The sequence below is a fragment of the Physeter macrocephalus genome, chromosome 3, assembly GCF_002837175.3.
Source record: "Physeter macrocephalus isolate SW-GA chromosome 3, ASM283717v5, whole genome shotgun sequence".
In the NCBI taxonomy this organism is placed as follows: domain Eukaryota; kingdom Metazoa; phylum Chordata; class Mammalia; order Artiodactyla; family Physeteridae; genus Physeter; species Physeter macrocephalus.
The window spans coordinates 5,556,282-5,575,872 of NC_041216.1; the positions used below are offsets into that span (position 1 = coordinate 5,556,282).

The window sequence follows — 19,591 nt, forward strand, 5'->3', positions numbered from 1 at the left end:
TGAATAGCTTTAGTTGTAACAAGCTCTCCAGGTGCTTCCGACCGTCAGTCAGGTTGGGGGACCCTGAGCGGAGTGCAGGCCGGCGCTCCTCAATCTTTACTAATCACCTGTGGATTTGTTCAAATGCAAGTGAGTAGGTCAAAATTCTGCATTTTAACAAGGTCCCAGTTGATACCAATACTGCTAATTCAAGACCACACTTTGCCAGGAGCAAGGGCAGGGAAACTAAAATGATGTTACATATGAAGGAATCTAGGAAAAAAGCAAAGCAATGGCAGAAATGGATGAAAGGGGTCAAAAGGTAAAAATAAAGTATTACTGCTTCCCTCATTTAAAAAAAAACAAAAGCAAAGCAAGAAAGACACTGAGCAGGAAGAAATTTTCAGAGGTGATGTGTTTACAGCATAGAATGTGGTGATGGGTTCACGGGTGTGTACTTATGTCCAAGTTCATCAAGTTGTATACATTAAATATGTACAAAATTCTGTATGTCAATCACACCTCAAAAGTGATTTTTTTTTTTTTTTTTTGTGGTATGCGGGCCTCCCTCTGTTGTGGCCCCTCCCGTTGCGGGGCACAGGCTCCGGACGCGCAGGCCCAGCGGCCATGGCTCACGGGCCCAGCCGCTCCGCGGCATGTGGGATCCTCCCAGACCGGGGCGCGAACCCGGTTCCCCTGCATCGGCAGGCGGACGCGCAACCACTGCGCCACCAGGGAAGCCCCTCAAAAGTGATTTTTAAAAAGTTTTACGTCGTCTCCCTCTAACCTCTTCATATAGAATTTCTTTTTTTAAAACATAATAAAGTAGTTTATTCTTCCTTAAAAAAGAAGAAGGAGAAGGAGGAGAAGAAGAAAAGAATGAAAGGCAGTGGGGCCAGACAGTGGAGGGTAACGCAGAGCAACCTTGGACATTTCAGCTTTCTATCGGCCACTGTAAATGTTTTAGGAAGAGTATAATATGATCTAATCTGTGTTTGAGGAAGGTGACCAGCAGCAGCATGAAGGAGAGACTGGCATGGCAAAGAGATACCTGCCAAAAGTTATTGCAAAAATAGCCAGAGGATGTGAACAGGTTATTCACGTTCTCTCCTCTCTCTCTACTCTGAAACTGGGGCAGAGCTGATTCCACAGGTTGAAATCAAGCTGTGGGAGAAACAGGTATAGGTGCTGGAGCCAGGAAATACAGGTGTGTGCAGGAACAGGAGGAGGTGGGAGAACAGGATCCACAGAGGTAGGAGGGAAGTAGCATGGAGAGCTGCATCACTAAGCCTGGCCAAGCCTCTCTTTGCCATGTCTCAAGATGGTTTCCTGCTCTCTGTCCCCCCTGCTCTGGGAAGCAGGCACAGTTGTGATGGGTAAAATTTTGAGCACCACCATGGGTCAGATGGTGTAGCCCCCCCCCACCCCGCCAAATATGTTGAACTCCTAAACCCCCAGCACCTCGGAATGTGACCTTATGTAGAAATAGGATTGTTGCAGATGTGACTGGTTAAGACGAGGTCATATGGGAGTATGGTGGGCCCCTAAACCAACATGACTGTGTCCTTATAAGAGGAGGAGACAGGGACACATGAAGGGAGAACGCCATATGACAATGGAGGCAGAGGTTGAAATGCTGCAGCTGCAAGGCAAGGAACTCCAAAGACTGATGGCCACCACCAGAAGCCAGGCAGAGGCAAGGACAGATTCTCCCACATAGGTTCTGGAGGGAGCATGGCCCTTGACACCTGGATTCAGACTTCTAGCCTCCAGAACTGTGAGACAATGCAGTTCTACTGTTTTAAGGCATCCAGTCTGTGGCAGCCCTAGGAAACTAATACAACTACCCACTGCAGTATAGGTAAATTCACTTACAAATGACATGTATATGTACCACTGCAGTATAGGTATATTCACTTATAAATTACATGTATATGTACCACTACATGTATATGTGTTTAAAAACACAAAAACAGAATTTTAAAGGATGGGATATATTGGTTACACAATATTTTAAAATTATTTTTACTTCATTAATGATATAAAAAATTCTTATCAAGCAGTAAGAAGACAGGGAGAGGGGGCTTCCCTGGTGGCGCAGTGGTTGAGAGTCTGCCTGCCTATGCAGGAGACACGGGTTCAAGCCCTGGTCTGGGAAGATCCCACATGCCACGGAGCAACTGGGCCCATGAGCCACAACTACTGAGCCTGCGCGCCTGGAGCCTGTGCTCCGCAACAAGAGAGGCCGAGACAGTGAGAGGCCCATGCGCCGCGGTGAAGAGCGGCCCCTGCTCGCCGCAACTAGAGAAAGCCCTCGCACAGAAACGAAGACCCAACACAGCCAAAAATAAATAAATAAATTTATTTAAAAAAAAAAGAAGACATGGAGGAAACGTAAATGCATATTACTAAGTGAAACCAATCTGAAAAGGCTACATACTGTATGATTCCAATTATATGACATTCCAATTATATGACATTCTGGAAAAGGAAAACGATGGAGACAGTAAAAAGATCAGTGGTTGCCAGGGGTTGGGGGATGGGGAAGGATGAATGGGTGGATCATAGAGGATTTTTAGGACAGTGAAGTTACTCTGTATGATACTGTGATGATGGATACATGTCAGTATACATTTGTCCAAAACCATAGACTGTACAATACCAAGGGTGAACCCTAGTTTTCATGGACTTTGGTTAATTGTGATACATCAATGCAGGTTAATCAGTTGTAACGAGTGAACCATTCTGTCGATAATGGAGGAGGCTGTGCCTGTGTGGGGACAGGGGGTGAATGGGAAATCTCGGTAGCATCCTCTCAGTTTTGCTGTGAACCCCAAACTGCTCTAAAAAATAGTCGTTAAAAAGAAAATCTTTCAATGAGCAGTGTTATTAAACTTCATTATTTTTAAAAATCCTGGTTAAATATCATGACACAGAAATGCAAAGATATACTTCTAAGTTCAATTATTTTCCATGGAAGTTTTCTCTTAATCACTGTCATTACCAAAATATAAAACTTAAAAACAATGTCCAGTTTCAAATGGAAGAATTGCATCATTGCCTATACTTATTCCAATTATGCAAAAAATTTGTTGTCATGTGGCTATTAATTCCCACCTTCCCTAACATCAGTCATGTGTTCTTGCAAACTAATCAGAAAGTGTTACAGTCAATAAGTTTAAAACCCGCTAAAACTCTTCACTGAGAAATTTTAAATCAGTTGAGAAAATTGTTTCCTGGCTTTTTAAGTGTGAACTTGTGAGAGTTATTGCATCTTCTTCAGGAGCAAAATCACATAATGATGGAATGATTTCCATTGACCAGTTTTCAAAGTGCCCCTTTCATAGCATGAGTATTTTTGGAAAAGTAGTTACATTATCACTCCTTAAGAGAAATATACTATTATGTCTTTGAAGAGACATATTTTGTGTTTGTCTTTTCAGCAACATCTGTTAAGTAGCTTACTACTGAAAGCTTTTTGTTATCACAGAAAAAAAGAAAGTTAGACACCCATCTTTATGTAAAAGAAAAATGCATAAAGTAATCTTTAAAATGAGCAAAAAATGAGAGGAATCCCTCTCACTGATTTCAGGACTTATTATATAGCTACAGTGGTACTGACTATGTGGTATTGGTGGAAGGGTAGACACATTGATCAATGAAACAAAAAGGAGAACCCAGAAATTGTTCCACAAAACTACAGCCAGGTCGTCCCTGGTGGCGCAGTGGTTAAGAATCCAGCTGCCAATGCAGGGGACGCGGGTTCGAGCCCTGGTCCGGGGAGATCCCACGTGCCGCGGAGCAACTAAGCCCATGCACCACAACTACTGAGCATGCGCTCTAGAGCCCGCGAGCCACAGCTCTTCAAGCCCACGCGCCTAGAGCCCGTGCTCCACAACAGGAGAGGCCACCACAATGAGAAGCCCATGCACCCCAACGAAGAGTAGCCCCCCGCTCGCCACAACTAAAGAAAGCCTGCGCACAGCAATGAGGACCCAAAGCAGCCAAAAATAAATAAATACATTTATTAAAAAAAAAAAAAAAAAAAACTACAGCCAACTGATTTTGGACAAAGGTATAAAAGCAACTCAGTGAAGGAAGAATAGTGTTTTCAACAGATTATTCCATTGTATTTGGATATCCATAGGCAAATAAACAAACAAAAAGAAAATCTAAACATCACACTTTATACAAAAACTAACCAACTCAAACGGATCACATACTTAAATGTAAAGTGCAAAACATAACTTTAGAAGATAACATAGGAGAAAATTTTCAAAACTTAGGGCTCGGTGAAGAGTTCTTAGACATGACACCAAAAACTCAATTCATAAAAGGAAAAATTGATAAACTGGACTTCATCAAAATTAAAAACTTCTGCTCCGTGAAAGACCCTGTTAAGACAATGAAAACACAAGCTACAGACTGAAAGAGAATATCTGTAAACTACATATTTGATAAAGGACTGGGATCTGGAATATATGAAGAACTCTCAAAATTCAACAGTTTAAAAAAATCTAATTATTTAGATAGTGGGCAAAAGACATGAACAGACATCTCACTGAAGAGGATACACAGATGGCAAATAAGCCCATGAAGAGATGTTCAACATCATTAGCCATTAGAGAAATGCAAATTAAGACCATGATGAGATCACACATGTGTGAGCACAGCTAAAATTAAAAATAGTGACAGGGACTTCCCTGGTGGTGCAGTGATTAAGAATCCACCTGCCAATGCAGCGGACATGGGTTCGAGCCATGGTCCAGGAAGATCCCACATGCCGCGGAACAACTAAGCCCACGCACCACAACTAGTGACTCCGTGTGCCACAACTACTGAAGCCCGCGTACCTACAGCCCGTGCTCCGCAACAAGAGAAGCCACCGCAATGAGAAACCTGCACACCACAACAAAGAGTAGCCCCCGCTCGCTGCAACTAGAGAAAGCCCGCGAGCAGCAACGAAGACCCAACACAGCCAAAAATATTAATTAATTAATTAATTAATTAATCAAAAATAGTGACAGATGCTGGTGAGGATGCAGAAAACTGAATCACTTGTACAAACCTGGGAGGAAAGTAAAATGAAAAAGCCATTCTGAAAAACATTTTGTCTGGTTCTTAAAAAATTGAATATACAACTACCATACAACCCAACCAACTTGCTCCTGGACATTTATCCTAGAGAAATGAAAACTCATGTTCACAAAACTGTACTTATGTTTGCAAAAACCTGTACACAAATGTTTATAGCAACTTTATTTGTAATAGCCCAAAACTGGAATGTCCTCCAATGAGTGAAGGATTAAACTTGTGGTGGTTTTCCATCCACACCATGGAATACTACTCAGCAATAAAAATGAACTCTTGAAACATGCAACAACCTACGTGAATTTCCAGAGACTTATGCTGAGTGAAGGAGGCTAATCCTAAATGGCTATATACTGTATTATTCTATTTATGTAACATTCTTGAAGTGAGAAAATGATAGACACAACAGATTAGTGTTTGCCAGGGGTAAAGGAACATGTAAGGGGTGGGAGAGAAGAGGGTATGGCTGTAAAAATGCAACTGTGAGGAATCTTTGTTGGAAATATTTTGTACTTTGTATCAGTGTAGATGTCCTGATTAGGATACTGTGCTATAGTTTTGCAAGCTGTTACCATTGTGGGTAACTGGTTAAAGGGTACGTGGGACCTCTAGGTACTTAATTTCTTACAGTGTAAATCTATAATTATCTCAAAATAAAAAGTTTAATTTTTTAAAGTTTCTAAGAAATAAATGGATAGATAGGAGTTCTAATACTTTCTGCCCACACCCTAATGAATCATCTTTGGCACACCCAATATGAGAGATCATTGGCATATGCTGCTAGTCCCAGGGTGATAGTCCTACCCAGTCTTTGGGTCCCTTTAGCTATTCTCAACATTCTCTTGAAGTTATCTTCCTTAAATGCAATCTTGATCACCTTATTTCCCCAAATCATTAGTCTTGACAAATAACGACCTTCTGGCTTTAGTTCTTTATCCAATATATACACCTGAACACCAAACTACTCAGTTTCTAATGGCACAAAACCCTGTCTGACTGTGAGGTGCCTGAGAATGGGCACAAAGACCTCTCTATATGCTAATCTTATCTCTAATTAACGTATTTCTAAACTTATCAGGTACCCTTGCACATATGAGGAATGCAATAAATCTTGATTTAAATGTTTATTACCGGGCTTCCCTGGTGGCGCAGTAGTTAATAATCCGCCTGCCAACGCAGGGGACACGGGTTCGAGCCCTGGTCCGGGAAGATCCCACATGCCGCGGAACAACTAAACCCGTGCGCCACAACTACTGAGCCGGTGCTCTAGAGCCTGCGAGCCACAACTACTCAGCCCGCATGCCTAGAGCCTGTGCTCCACAACAAGAGAAGCCACCGCAGTGAGAAGCTCCTGCTCCCGCAACTGTAGAAAGCCCGTGGGCAGCAACGACGATCCAACGCAGCCAAAATAAATAAATAAAATTTATTTTTTTTAAAAAATGTTTATTACCTTTGTTTATTACCTCCTAAGAGTCCAGAGGTGTTGATTCTGTGTTGCATTCAGAACACTAACCTGCAATCACTCCTGCCAGGTACACCAGCCCCACGCGGAGGCCTTTGTGGACCATTTCCAAAGGGATACCCAAAACGAGCTGCATAACAAGATTCCCCAGGATGTGCTGAACTCTGCAGAGACAAACACAGTTGTCAAATATTATGACTAGCCCAGGCAGTTATTTCCCTGGGAGATTAACAGGCATTGATGTGTTGTTTCTAGTTAAGAACTTACTTAACTTGAATTCCACTTTCCAATTTTTTTAGGCGACTTTTTTAAAAAATAAAATTTACATGAAGCTTCAATATGTAAAGCAGATAAAAGGACATTTTAGAAGTACACTTTTGTTTTTTGTTTTGGCCACACTGTGAGGCATGCGGGATCTTAGTTCTCGGATTAGGGATCGAACCCGTGTCCCCTGCAGTGGAAGTGCGGAGTCTCAACCACTGCACCACCTGGGAAGTCCCAGAAGTATACATTTATTTTATAAGCTCTGTTTTACAACAATTACTGATAATGTCAAACAAAGAGCAATGAGGCTTCTTTAAGGAAAATAAGCTTGCAGTTACGGGGTTTAGATGACAACTGCCATCATATGTCAGCTTCAGCATCTGCTTTTGTTTTGGTTGCACAGTAGTACTGAGAAAATACTAATTCACTCATGTTGAGTCTAAATTTCAATAGATTTTTTTTTTTTTTTTGGCTGCATTGGGTCTTTGTTGCTGAGCGCGGGCTTTCTCTAGTTGCGGGGAGCGGGGGCTACTCTTCCTTGCGGTGTGTGAGCTTCTCGTTGCGGTGGCTTCTCTTGTTGTGGAGCACGGGCTCTAAGTTCGCGGGCTTCAGTAGTTGTGGCTCGCGGGCTCTAGAGCCCAGGCAAAGTAGCTGTGGTGCATGGCCTTAGTTGCTCCGCGGCATGTGGGATCTTCCTGGACCAGGGCTCGAACCCGTGTCCCCTGAGTTTGCAGGCGGATTCTTAACCACTGCTCCACCAGGGAAGCCCCGAAATTTCAATAGATTTTTAAACAACCTGTCTTGCAAGTTCAGGATAGTTTTTAATGAAACAGAGGTGGGAAGAGAAACTTCATTCCCAGTTCTACATTAAAAAGGTTTTTTTTTTTAAGTTTACCAGAATGAAAAAAAAAAAAAGTTACCTAGTAACAATAGCTAAAGTTGGTATCTCCCATGTACCATAATTTGGCACATAACATTTGTGAGTACAGATGCTTTTTATTATACTTTTTAAATAGGGAAAAATATTTTTAAGTGAAATTCACATTATTTTACTTGTCAAACCCCACAAGCATCTCTGGAGAATCTCTGAATGTAATTTAGTAAATTACCACATCACAGTAATCCTTAATTTACTTGCCATGTAGCACAATGATTTATTTTTTTTTAAGAGATTTTGGGTTAAACCAAAAAGTTAAAAAATAACACAGGTGTTGAAGTGCAGCCGCTTTCATATTAGTTTTAGGGATTGTGTTTTTGAATTCTAATTTACTTAACAGATATCCAGCAGACCATTGAAGAGGTTCTCTGGGCAAACCCTACGGAACAGATTACTTACCTTTAGGCCACATGTACATCCAGCTACAACTATCACTGTGCAAGCCATCTTCAAAGACGTGAGAGGTAACACGTAATTCAGCACAGAACAGTCTAGCCAGGACAGTTACACCAATCTTATGGAGACCTCAGACATAAACAGGTTTTTGAAATATGTGCACCTTGTGAATTGGAACAAGAAATTCAAAGAAAGCTATCCCATCCTGTCCTCTGGGAACAGTGTGAGGACAAAGTGACTAATAGCACAAAACCCCAAAGAATCACCCCAAGCACTCTTTCAGCTGCTCAACAGCTAGAGTAGAAGTGACATAATGCTGAGATCCTATCATATACCCAGAAGAGAAATACTAATTTTTTTCATCCAAATTCTATGCACCCTTCAAGGTCCAACTTGAATCCATGTCACCTGTGAAGTCATCTCCATCCTCATCATCCCCTTTTTCTGTTTATATTTATGTAGTTAATCCAACATCCATTTTTTTCTTTTTTTTTTTTTTGCGGTACGCAGGCCTCTCACTGTTGTGGCCTCTCCTGTTGCGGAGCACAGGCTCCGGATGCGCAGGCTCAGCGTCCATGGCTCACGGGCCCAGCCGCTCCGCGGCATGTGGGATCTTCCCAGACCAGGGCACGAACCCGTGTCCCCTGCATCGGCAGGAGGATTCTCAACCACTGCGCCACCAGAGAAGCCCCGACATCCATTTCTTTATCCCTTGTCTACCTCCTCTAGTGAGGGTAGAAGAACTGGTATTGATTTTCCCAATCTCTCTTAGCTAGGGGTAGCCAGGTCACGTAGTCCTGGCCAATGAGACGCAGGTAAGAACACTGCTAGGAGACTTTTAAGAGAGCCTCTATCTAAACAAAAGGGATGGATGTCACAAGTACCTGGTACTACATCTTCCCCCTTCCTGCTTTGAATGCAGAGCTACAGCAGCCAACTTGCAACCATGACAGAAAGGTGAAGGGAAAAGCAGAGATGTCAACACAGGATCAAGAGTCCTGGCTTCATTAAACAGATGAACCAACCAGCTACCGCTGGGCTTCTTATATGGGCAAAAGATTTACCTACATTTGTTTAGGCCCCTGTTACATTTTCTTGTCACCTGCATCCAAAAGCATCCCTAATTTATACAACCCCATATGTGACATGTCCTACACAGCCTTGCGAATTCTTTTTAAGCACCTTACTATATGTGTCAGACGCTGTAAAAATTGTTAAAACCATTGTCTCATTTAATCACAGCAACCTTATGAGGTAGGTACTATTACCCCATTTTAGAGATGTGGAAACTGAGGCACAAAAAGTTTAAATAACTACAGTATACTGTAATACTATACTGCCTTGCATTACTATTTAACTGACTGTTCCCCCTTATAATTTTTAAGTCTTTGAGTGCAGGAGCCACATTTGCTTCGAACATACTTGTTAAATGGAAAACTAAATTGTGGAAGTATCCACAGAAATGGGGCAATTGGTGATTTTGTCCCTAACTTGTCAAGCCTCTGAGCCCTATGTCCTGCCATGGATCCCTATTTAGGCACTGGCCAGAGTTATCTTTCAAGGTCCAGGGCTGGATAGGTTGCATACATGAGGTTGGCCTCATCTGAAACCCCAGGAGTCCACCAGAGAGGAGGGGCCAGCAGCAAGCTGCTCACTGTCTGCAGTGGGCATGGTGAATCACGGATTCTGAGCAAGGTCACTGAAGGCTATTAGAATTTAAGAAACTGTAAGCAGGGACTTCTCTGGTGGCGCAGTGGTTAAGAATCTGCCTGCCAATGCAGGGGACACGGGTTCGAGCCCTGGTCCAGGAAGATCCCACATGCCACGGAGCAACAAAGCCCATGCGCCACAACTACTGAGCCTGCACTCTAGAGCCCGCAAGTCACAACTACTGAAGTCCACGTGCCTAGAGCCCGTGCTCCTCAACAAGAGAAGCCACAGCAATGAGAAGCCTGCGCACCACAACGAAGAGTAGCCCCTGCTCGCCGCAACTAGAGAAAGCCCGCACGCAGCAACGAAGACCCAATGCAGCCAAAAGTAAATAAATTAATTTAAAAAAAAAACTGTACCTGCCAAAAATGGCAGGCTCTACATCACCTATTGCTTGTATTATTCTAAATGAACATTATTATACACTCATCGAAATGCTCATGAATTAATATTTTAAGTGTTTGGCAGAGGTGGGGAGGATGGCACTGATGATTCACATTTTCAAAGGAACATTTAACAACATCACACAGCTTGAGGAACACACTTTTGGTTTGGTAACGATTTCCCTTCTCATTAATATTCCTACATACATACCAATATTAGGCAGTTACAATGCAATACAAAGTACACTGGACCTAGAGTTAGCACTAATGGGTTGAGATCCTCACTCTACAACTTAGCTGTGGGACACGGAGCAAGAGTCTACATCCAGTAAGCCTCAGACACGAAACAGCAGGAGTAATACATACATGCCTCCTAGGGTTGCCATGAGGATCAAACAAGATTATGGACGTGAAAGTGCCTGATCAGTAGTAAAGCACCGGGGGCTTCCCTGGTGGCGCAGTGGTTGAGAGTCCGCCTGCCGATGCAGGGGACACGGGTTCGTGCCCCGGTCCGGGAAGAGATCGCACATGCGGCGGAGCGGCTGGGCCCGTGAGCCGCGGCCGCTGAGCCTGCGCGTCCGGAGCCCGTGCTCCGCAACGGGAGAGGCCACGACAGTGAGAGGCCCGCGTACCGCAAAAAAAAAAACAAAATAAAAAAATAAAGCACCGAACAAATGCTCGGGGTTACAATGACTTACAGTCACCTGTGACATCAGTGACTTAACTGTCAGTCCTTACCCAGCATGCACCAGCATGTATGAGATAAACCTCCAGGCTTCCTCCCTCTTCTCAGGACTGTAGATAAAGGGACTCTCCAAGATGCCCGTGTCCAAGGTGATCCACTGTTTCTGCGGCTTCCACACAGCATAGTAAATAAACACTGCCAGCTGACAGGGAGGGGCAGACACAGACGTTAACCACACCTTCTGCAGAGAGAGGCCCCATTAAAGCCCACGGGTACTACCTCTGTTTCAAACAATTAGCTCTCAGGAGGGCCACTCCCTAGCATGTGCTCAGAAGATGACGGGAATTCAATTCCCTGCTATATATCTGACCATACAACTGGGGGCACTTTCTCCAGCGGTTAGGAGCAGCCGTAGACCAAAGTGCAAAGAAGAATCTTTCGAACCCACTTTCCCGTCTTCAATACCCACTGCCCTCATCTTCCCACACTCACTATTTGGTCATTCATTTACAACTTAATATGAAATTAAGTCACTGCTGGCTTCTGAAGAACAGAGGAGGGGAAAGGGAAAAATAGTAACTTTGCAGTAGAGAAACCTGGCAAATATGACCTTAACCAAGTGATAAAGGTTAATGTCACAGGGATGTCATGTGGATGTCCCCTAGCCTCTGCTCCCTGATGTGATCTGATGAGAAGTGTACTTCACTTCTGTGGTCTTCCTCCCTCAAACCCATAACTTCAGTCTAATCACGAGAAAAACATCAGACAAACCCAGACTGGGGGACATTCTACAGGATACCTGGCCAGTACTCCTCAAGACTATCCAAGCCATGGAAAGCAAAGACTGAAACTGGGAAGTGGACTTCGCCTCCCCAGGAGTGGTGCGTCCGTGCACGAGCCTCGCGGGTCTGCGGTGGCAGACCTCATAAGGTCTGCCCTTACGAGGGGTAAGGGCAGGGGCAGGGGCAGGGGCGGGGCGGCTGCCGCCTCGGCCGGGAGTCAGGACACATTCGACGCCATCGTGATGGCGGATGAGAGGTTTCACGGGGAAGGGTATCAGGAAGGCTATGAAGAAGGAAGTAGTTTGGGTATGACTGAAGGAACGCAGCATGGCACGTTTCATGCAGCTAAAATCGGATCTGAGATCAGGTGCTACCAAGGTTTCGCTTTTGCTTGGAGATGTCTCCTGCACGGTTGCTCCGCTGAGAAAGACAGCAAATAGTTGAAGGTCTTAGAATCGTTGATTGCAATGATTCGGAAATTCCCTTATGATGACCCTACTTATGATAAACTTCACGAAGACTTAGACAAAATTAGAGGGAAATTTAAGCAGCTTTGTTCATTACTAAACGTTCAGCCTGACTTTAAAATTGATACGGAAGGTTCTGGACTTTCATTTTGATGACAGACGAACAGACAAAACATCAAGGAACAGACGACAGACAAAACATCAAGGAACAGATGTTCATATGTTAAGTGTTTAAAAATGTGATTAAAGGCAAAACGACGATGGAGGATTCATTGTTCTGCAGGGAGGGTTCCAGCTTGGCCGGTGAAAGGGCTTCCTTCCCCCCGAGGTCTGCCTGCATTGCCTCGGTGCCCCCCACAGGGCCCCTCCGCACAAGCCCGTCCTTTGTTGGGCCCTGTCTGCTCTGCAGTCTGAACGCAGCCCTGACAGAGCCCTCGCCGGGCTGCTGTCTCTGATCCAGGGTCCAGGCCGTTGGCTCATGGGTTCTCGCCACCTGGCAGACCTGGCTGGATATAGATTCAGGTTGGCTCTGGATAGGATAAACCTCCCATTTACCCCCCCCGGGCTTTGGTCAGTGCTCAGAGGGACAGTTTTTTTAAAAATGAGAGCCACAGGTTACTAAACGTTCAGCCTGACTTTAAAATTGATACGGAAGGTTCTGGACTTTCATTTTGATGACAGACGAACAGACAAAACATCAAGGAACAGACGACAGACAAAACATCAAGGAACAGATGTTCATATGTTAAGTGTTTAAAAATGTGATTAAAGGCAAAACGACGATGGAGGATTCATTGTTCTGCAGGGAGGGTTCCAGCTTGGCCGGTGAAAGGGCTTCCTTCCCCCCGAGGTCTGCCTGCATTGCCTCGGTGCCCCCCACAGGGCCCCTCCGCACAAGCCCGTCCTTTGTTGGGCCCTGTCTGCTCTGCAGTCTGAACGCAGCCCTGACAGAGCCCTCGCCGGGCTGCTGTCTCTGATCCAGGGTCCAGGCCGTTGGCTCATGGGTTCTCGCCACCTGGCAGACCTGGCTGGATATAGATTCAGGTTGGCTCTGGATAGGATAAACCTCCCATTTACCCCCCCGGGCTTTGGTCAGTGCTCAGAGGGACAGTTTTTTTAAAAATGAGAGCCACAGGGTTGACACGAAGCAGGTTAATGGGAAAGAGTGACGGGTACTGTGACATTTATTGACCCTCGAGATGCACCAGTGCTGTGACCTGCTTCTCATGTTTTATTTAGTCCCTTCAGTAGCCCATGAGGTGGGCGTTATTCCTGTTTTATAGTCGAGGAAACGGAGGCCCAAGAGACTGCCTGGTCCAAGGGCAGCGGGCGGCAGAGTTGGGAATCCAACCCCCATCTCCTGGTGCCCGCCCTCGAACCCGCGGTCGCACCCACAGGCTCGGGATCCCTGCCCGCAGATCCCCGCTGTGCCCCGTGGAGCCCTGGGGCATCCCCTGTGGCCATGGACGTGGGCGTCTGGCTGAGAGGAGGAAAGGCCAGCCCTGTCCCCAGGGAGCCCAGACGTGCTCTTCCTGTGTCCCCGGGTGGATGGGGCTCTGCAGCATCAAAAATGGTCAAGGGGAGGGGATTTTAAGGCCACCGCTTTATGTGCAGAAACTTTGGAGCCTTAAAGCCATCGTCTATACGTGGTGAGGTCCCGGCAGGCCAGTCCCCCGTGAGAGGCGTGGCTCCCAGGTGTTTCTCTGCAAGTGATGGCCCGTGTCCAGGCCCCCCGGGCACCCCGGCCAGAGCCCTCTCCCCACCCGCTACTGGCCCAGGAGCAAATCTGGAAGCCGTGAGTGAAATTAGCACACGGGTAGGCGTGAATCTGCTCCAGATTTCAAAATCATTCCAGAGCGTCTGGGTAGACTGTGCTCCCCTGGCAGCTGCTGGGGGGATCTCTGCAGGGCCTGGGATGCTGGCCCTCACCATGTGCCGAGGAGGAAGAAACAGCTTCTAGTTGTTGGAGGACAAGACTCCGCCTTCATCCTGCTCGGCTGTCTTATGTGTGTCTCGCTGTAGGTTCCTAGCCTGCAGTCCCAACCTCAGTTCTGCGGAGCCCAGGGCTGGGCGCACGGCCTCAGATGTGCCTTCGTACAGACACCAGCAGCGCTCATCTCTGGCTGCTGGGATGAAAGGGCTTTTGTTGTCATTTTCCTGGGTGGATTTTTGTGTTTTCTAAACTATCTGTTTGGACAATGTATTATTTTTATAATTGGAGAAAAAATAAACAGCATATTTTAAAGCAAAAAAAAAAAACTGAGACACTGTCACAGATCAGAGTAAACTGGGGGGAATGTGAAAATTAAATGCAGCATGATACCCTGGGTTCGAGGATACAAAAGGGACAGAAAGAGGACACTAATGGAAAAATTGGTAAAAGCCAAATTAAGCCTAGAGTTTAGTTAATATTAATACACTAATATGAGTTTCTTAGTTTTGACAAATGTACTATGGAAATATAAGATATTAGCAATGGGAGAAATTGTGTGAGGGGTATAAGGAATTCTCTGTACTATCTCTGCAAATTTTCTATAAAGCTAAAATTATTCCAAAATAAAAAATTTGTTTTAAAAAAGAATTTTTTTTTTTTTTTAGCCATGCCATATGGCTTGTGGGATCTTAGTTCCCCAACCAGGGATCAAACCCGGGCCCCTGGCAGTGAAAGCGTTGAGTCCTAACCACTGGACTGCGAGGGAATTCCCAAATTTGTTTTAAAATTTTTAATTAGGAAATTCTCTGGTGGTCCAGTGGTAAAGAATCCACCTTCCAATGCAGGGGACGCGGGTTTGATCCCTGGTTGGGGAACTAAGATCCCACATGCCGCGGGGCAACTAAGCCCGTGCGCCACAACTAGAGAGAAGCCCACACAGTGCAACCACAAAAAAAGACCTCGCATGCCACAACTAAGACCCAAAGCAGCCAAAAATATTAATTAAATAAATAAAATAAAAATTTTTTTTAAATGGCCTTTGGCCTTCAACTATAAGTCTTACCCCCAAGTCTCCAGTCCTGACCTACCCTGTAGATTTTAAACTTGCCAAGCCTCCACAATTACATGAGCCAATTCCTTAAAATAAATCAGTCTTTCTCTCTCCATGTACATGTGTATGTAGATAGATGATAGATAGATAGATAGATAGACAGATAGATAGATAAATAGATAGATAGATAGATAATGTGTGTGTGTGTGAGGGTGTATACATCCTATTGGTTCTGCTTCTTTAAAGAATCCTGACTAATACAGTCCCTGATAAGGAAGTTGAGGCATCAGTGGGAATTAAGAGGATGACTTCCTAATGGCCCTAAAGTCACACCTCACAGGCAGCCATCCTCTGTCAATTCCTTTATGAGGCATCATGGTGTGGGAGAAAAAGCTGGGTGAGATGAGGCTCAGGAGAAGCCCAGTCCTGGCCAAATAACTAAGTATGTGGCCTTGGGCAAATCGCCCCATGTCTCTGGGCCTTGCACTCTTTAATGGAAAACAAAAGGGCTGACTAGAACAGAGTCTGAAACCCACTACATGCTGCCCATAGCAGACATCATTAGAGGATTCCATTTTTTTCCTACTGAAATCTGGAGGCAACTTATAATTCTTCTAAACATATGGCTCCTGATAGACCTTACCAATCAATCAAAGTTGGTTCATGAGATCAAACCAATTTGCAACCCCAAAATTATTTGATTTTTAAAGTCCCCACAAACTAAAATGAAACGAAACCACTAAAACTGTGGTCACTGCTGGGCAGGGGAGTTGTTTGAAAAATAAAACTCAACCCTTGGCTAAAAGTGACTGGGAACCTAAGAAAAACCTGGGAAGGGAACTCTGGAGAGGGTGAGGTCGAGTTCTGTGTGTGCTGTACTTGCCATCGCCAAGATCTCCTCTTACGTTTTCCAGTCTCTTATCTAGACCTGATCTAAAGCCGCAGTGTGTGTGCAACCCCCCAGGGGTCCTTGCACCAGTGCCCACCACCCAGAATGCCTACCTCAGCGATGCTGATGGAGATGATGAACAGGGGGGGCGGAAGGCAGTTAGCTCTTTCCAGGTATGTTCTTCGCACCGGTTCAGGAAGCATCCATTGTGAGACAATCCTGTGGACCTTTTTAGGCTTGAAGGGATCTTTACCTGCCCTGTGCTCTCTCATTTTCTCCTCTTCCAGCATTTCTTTCATCTCTCTATCCCTATTCAGATTCACATCCTCTTCCATCTCCAAATTATGAGCAGCAGCCATTGTCCTGGGTCCACCCTCCACCTGAAAGGGACATGAATGTCAGGGAAAAACAGATGACCCTATAGTTTTGGGGCCATGGCTCTTTCCTGGGCTCTCTGGCACAACCATTGGTTTCCAATGCCTTTCCTGTGTGTTAATAGAAGGCAGCTGAAGATCTTGTGCCCAAATACACGTAATATCCATACCCTCGTCACCAGTGTGCAATGGTGAAAAAGTACTAGAGTCTCCCCATTTGAGGGAGAGGACTCCCCAGAAGTCATTTATGGATTCACCTACTGACACCACCCAAAGGATGGACTGGAACTTTGGGATGGCAACTCTACCTCATATACCAATTCCTTCCCATCTGCCACTGACTCTCAAAGCAACCATTAGTGTAAGAAGTAGCTTTGCCACGAGGTGAAGTATCTCAGAGCCCAAACCACGCTCACTGCATAACTGAACTCAGTTTTGTCCAGCTTAAGTAAATAATCTCCTTTCCCTTCTTAGTTTCGTCTTGCTTCTGCTCTCAGGCCAAACACAGATCTCTAGTTTCTGATTCAGAATGAAAAATGATTTACTGAGCATTGACTATATATCAGGTACTATGCTAGGGGCCCCATTATAGGTTAAAAATTTCGCTTCCCATTCCCCCCTCAAAAATGATTTAAACCCACATCTTCTCCTTCTAAATTACCAGTGTCCTTTCTAAAATGCCACCCTGCCCATTCTGTAGCACTTGGGAGTTAAGTAGACCCTTCCTCACTGGTTCTCCAGATACAACATTAACACCCTCACTAAAACACATCTTCCCAACAATTCTCTGACATCTGACACTCTTGGCTGGTTCCTACTAATTTCCATATCCAGTATTCCTTTGAACTCAATCCTCAACATACAAACACTCAAGGATTTATTCAACAGATATCTGTTGAACACCTACTCTGTATCAGGCCACCACCCCTATTTCAAAGTGTTTAAAATGTCATGCAGGAGGCTGAGGTCAATAAAAATTACACAAATAATTGTACAGTTGCAGCTGTGCTAGGTGATACCAAGCAGATACATAGGTTATTGAGGCAGCATGTCTGTAACAGTGAGGCCTGCTCTACATACTCTTTCCTCTCCCTGTGTCATGGTGCTAGCTGTACTGTCCTCCTTTTGGTTTAGTTTTGTTATATTTCACTTCTGGTTGAACTATTTAAATCTTTCAATCAAATGTTTTCAGGTCAAAAAAAGGGGTGGGGGAGGCTCAAATATATTAAGGGAAAAAAATAATGTTGCCAGATACTACATAGAGTACAATCCAATTTTTGTAAAAAGTAATATATTGTTACACAGGAAAACATCTGGAGAATTAACCATGATTATATCTGCATGATAGGATTTCACTAGATTTTTGCCCTCTATGCAGGAGTAGGTACAGATTTTGTGTACCCTGAAGCTTAAACAATTAGGGAGGGGGGGGGTTCTTTGGAAAAAATAATATAAAATTAAAATTACAAAATAAAAAAATTATAAATGTACATACACTGCTTTAGAAGGAGCCCATGCAAGTAGAAGTCTGAAGCTTAAGCTTTATTAGTTTCACAAGTAATCCAGCCAAAACAATCCTAAAAAAGAAGAACAAAACAGGAGGTATCACACTCTTTGATTTCAAACTATATAAAAAGCCACAGTAATCAAAATAGCATGGTACCGGCACAGAAACAGACAGACACATAAATCAATGGAACTGAATAGAGAGCCCATAAATGAACTCATACAGGCAATTAATCTACAACAAAGGAAGCAAGAATATACAATGGGGAAAAGATGTCCTCACACCACATACAAAAATAAACACAAAATGGATTAAAGACTAAAATGTAAGACCTGAAACCATAAAACTTCTAGAAGAAAACACAGGCAGTCTGCTATTTAATATCAGTCTTAGCAATATTTTTTTGGATATGGCTCCTCAGGCAAGGTAAACAAAAGCAAAAATAAACAAACGAGACTACATCAAACTAAAAAGCTTTTGCACAGCAAAGAAAACTATCAACAAAGGAAAAGGCCACCTACTGAATGGAAAAAGATGTTTTCAGATGATATATCCGACAAGGGGTTGATATCCAAAATATATGAAGAACTCATACAATTCAACATCAAAAAAACAAACAAAGCGATTGAAAAATGGCCATAGGGAGAGATTGGTTCAAGAGGGCGGAGTAGAAGGACATGCTCTCACTCCCTCTTGCAAGAGCATGGGAATCAAAACTGACTGCTGAACAATCATTGAGGAAGACACTGGAACTCACCGAAAAAGATACCCCACATCCAAAGACAAAGGAGAAGCCACAATGAGATGGTAGGAGGGGCGCAATCACAATAAAATCAAATCCCATAACTGCTGGGTGGGTGACTCACAAACTGGAGAACACTTACACCGCAGAAGTCCACCCACGGGAGTGAAGGTTCTGAGCCCCACATCAGGCTTCCCAACCTGGGGGTCTGGCAACGTTAGGAGGAATTCCTACAGAATCAGACTTTGAAGGCTAGTGGGATTTGATTACAGGACTTTGACAGGACTGGGGGAAACAGAGATTCCACTCCTGGAGGGCACACAAAGTAGTGTGCCTATCGGGACCCAGGGGAAGGAGCAGTGACCCCATAGGATACTGAACCAGACCTACCTGCTAGTGTTGGAGGGTCTCCTGCAGAGGTGGGGGGTGGCTGTGTCTCACCGTGAGGACAAGGACACTGGCAGCAGAAGTTCTGGGAAGTACTCCTTGGCATGAGCCCTCCCAGAGTCCACCATTAGCCCAACCAAAGAGCCTGGTACGATCCAGTGCTGGGATGCCTCAGGCCAAACAACCAACAGGGAGGGAAACCAGCCCCACCCATCAGCAGACAAGCAGATTAAAGTTTTACTGAGTTCCTCCCACCAGAGCAACACCCAGCTATACCCATCACCAGTCCCTCCCATAGGGAGGCTTTCACAAGCCTCTTAGATAGCCTCAACCACCAGAGGGCAGACAGCAGAAGCAAGAAGAAGGACAATCCTGCAGCCTGTGGAACAAAAACCAGATTCACAGAAAGATAGACAAGATGAAAAGGCAGAGGGCTATGTACCAGATGAAGGAACAAGATAAAACCCCAGAAAAACAACTAAATGAAGTGGAGATAGGCAACCTTCCAGAAAAAGAATTCAGAATAATGATAGTGAAGATGATCCAGGACCT

The 19,591-nt window shown here is 44.5% G+C and overlaps 1 protein-coding gene and 1 pseudogene across 3 annotated transcripts in view; one reads left to right on the forward strand and one right to left on the reverse strand.

Annotated features, from left to right (window-relative positions):
- Positions 1–19,591, reverse strand: part of RHBDL2 (rhomboid like 2) — a 57,018-nt gene that overhangs the window by 15,502 nt on the left and 21,925 nt on the right. The window contains exons 1-4 of one of the 3 annotated variants that reach the window (XM_055082874.1): positions 17,899–17,914; positions 16,143–16,409; positions 10,961–11,148; positions 6,584–6,696 (exon numbers count right to left, since the gene is read on the reverse strand). In XM_055082874.1, the coding sequence (XP_054938849.1) occupies positions 6,584–6,696; positions 10,961–11,148; positions 16,143–16,388 (547 nt within the window). In that variant the 5' untranslated portion in view covers positions 16,389–16,409; positions 17,899–17,914. Of the gene's footprint in view, positions 1–6,583; positions 6,697–10,960; positions 11,149–16,142; positions 16,410–17,898; positions 17,915–19,591 lie in introns of those variants that run through there. The other 2 variants (XM_024125443.1, XM_055082872.1) reach the window with 2 other exon arrangements.
- Positions 11,243–12,309, forward strand: LOC102983818 (protein LTO1 homolog; annotated as a pseudogene).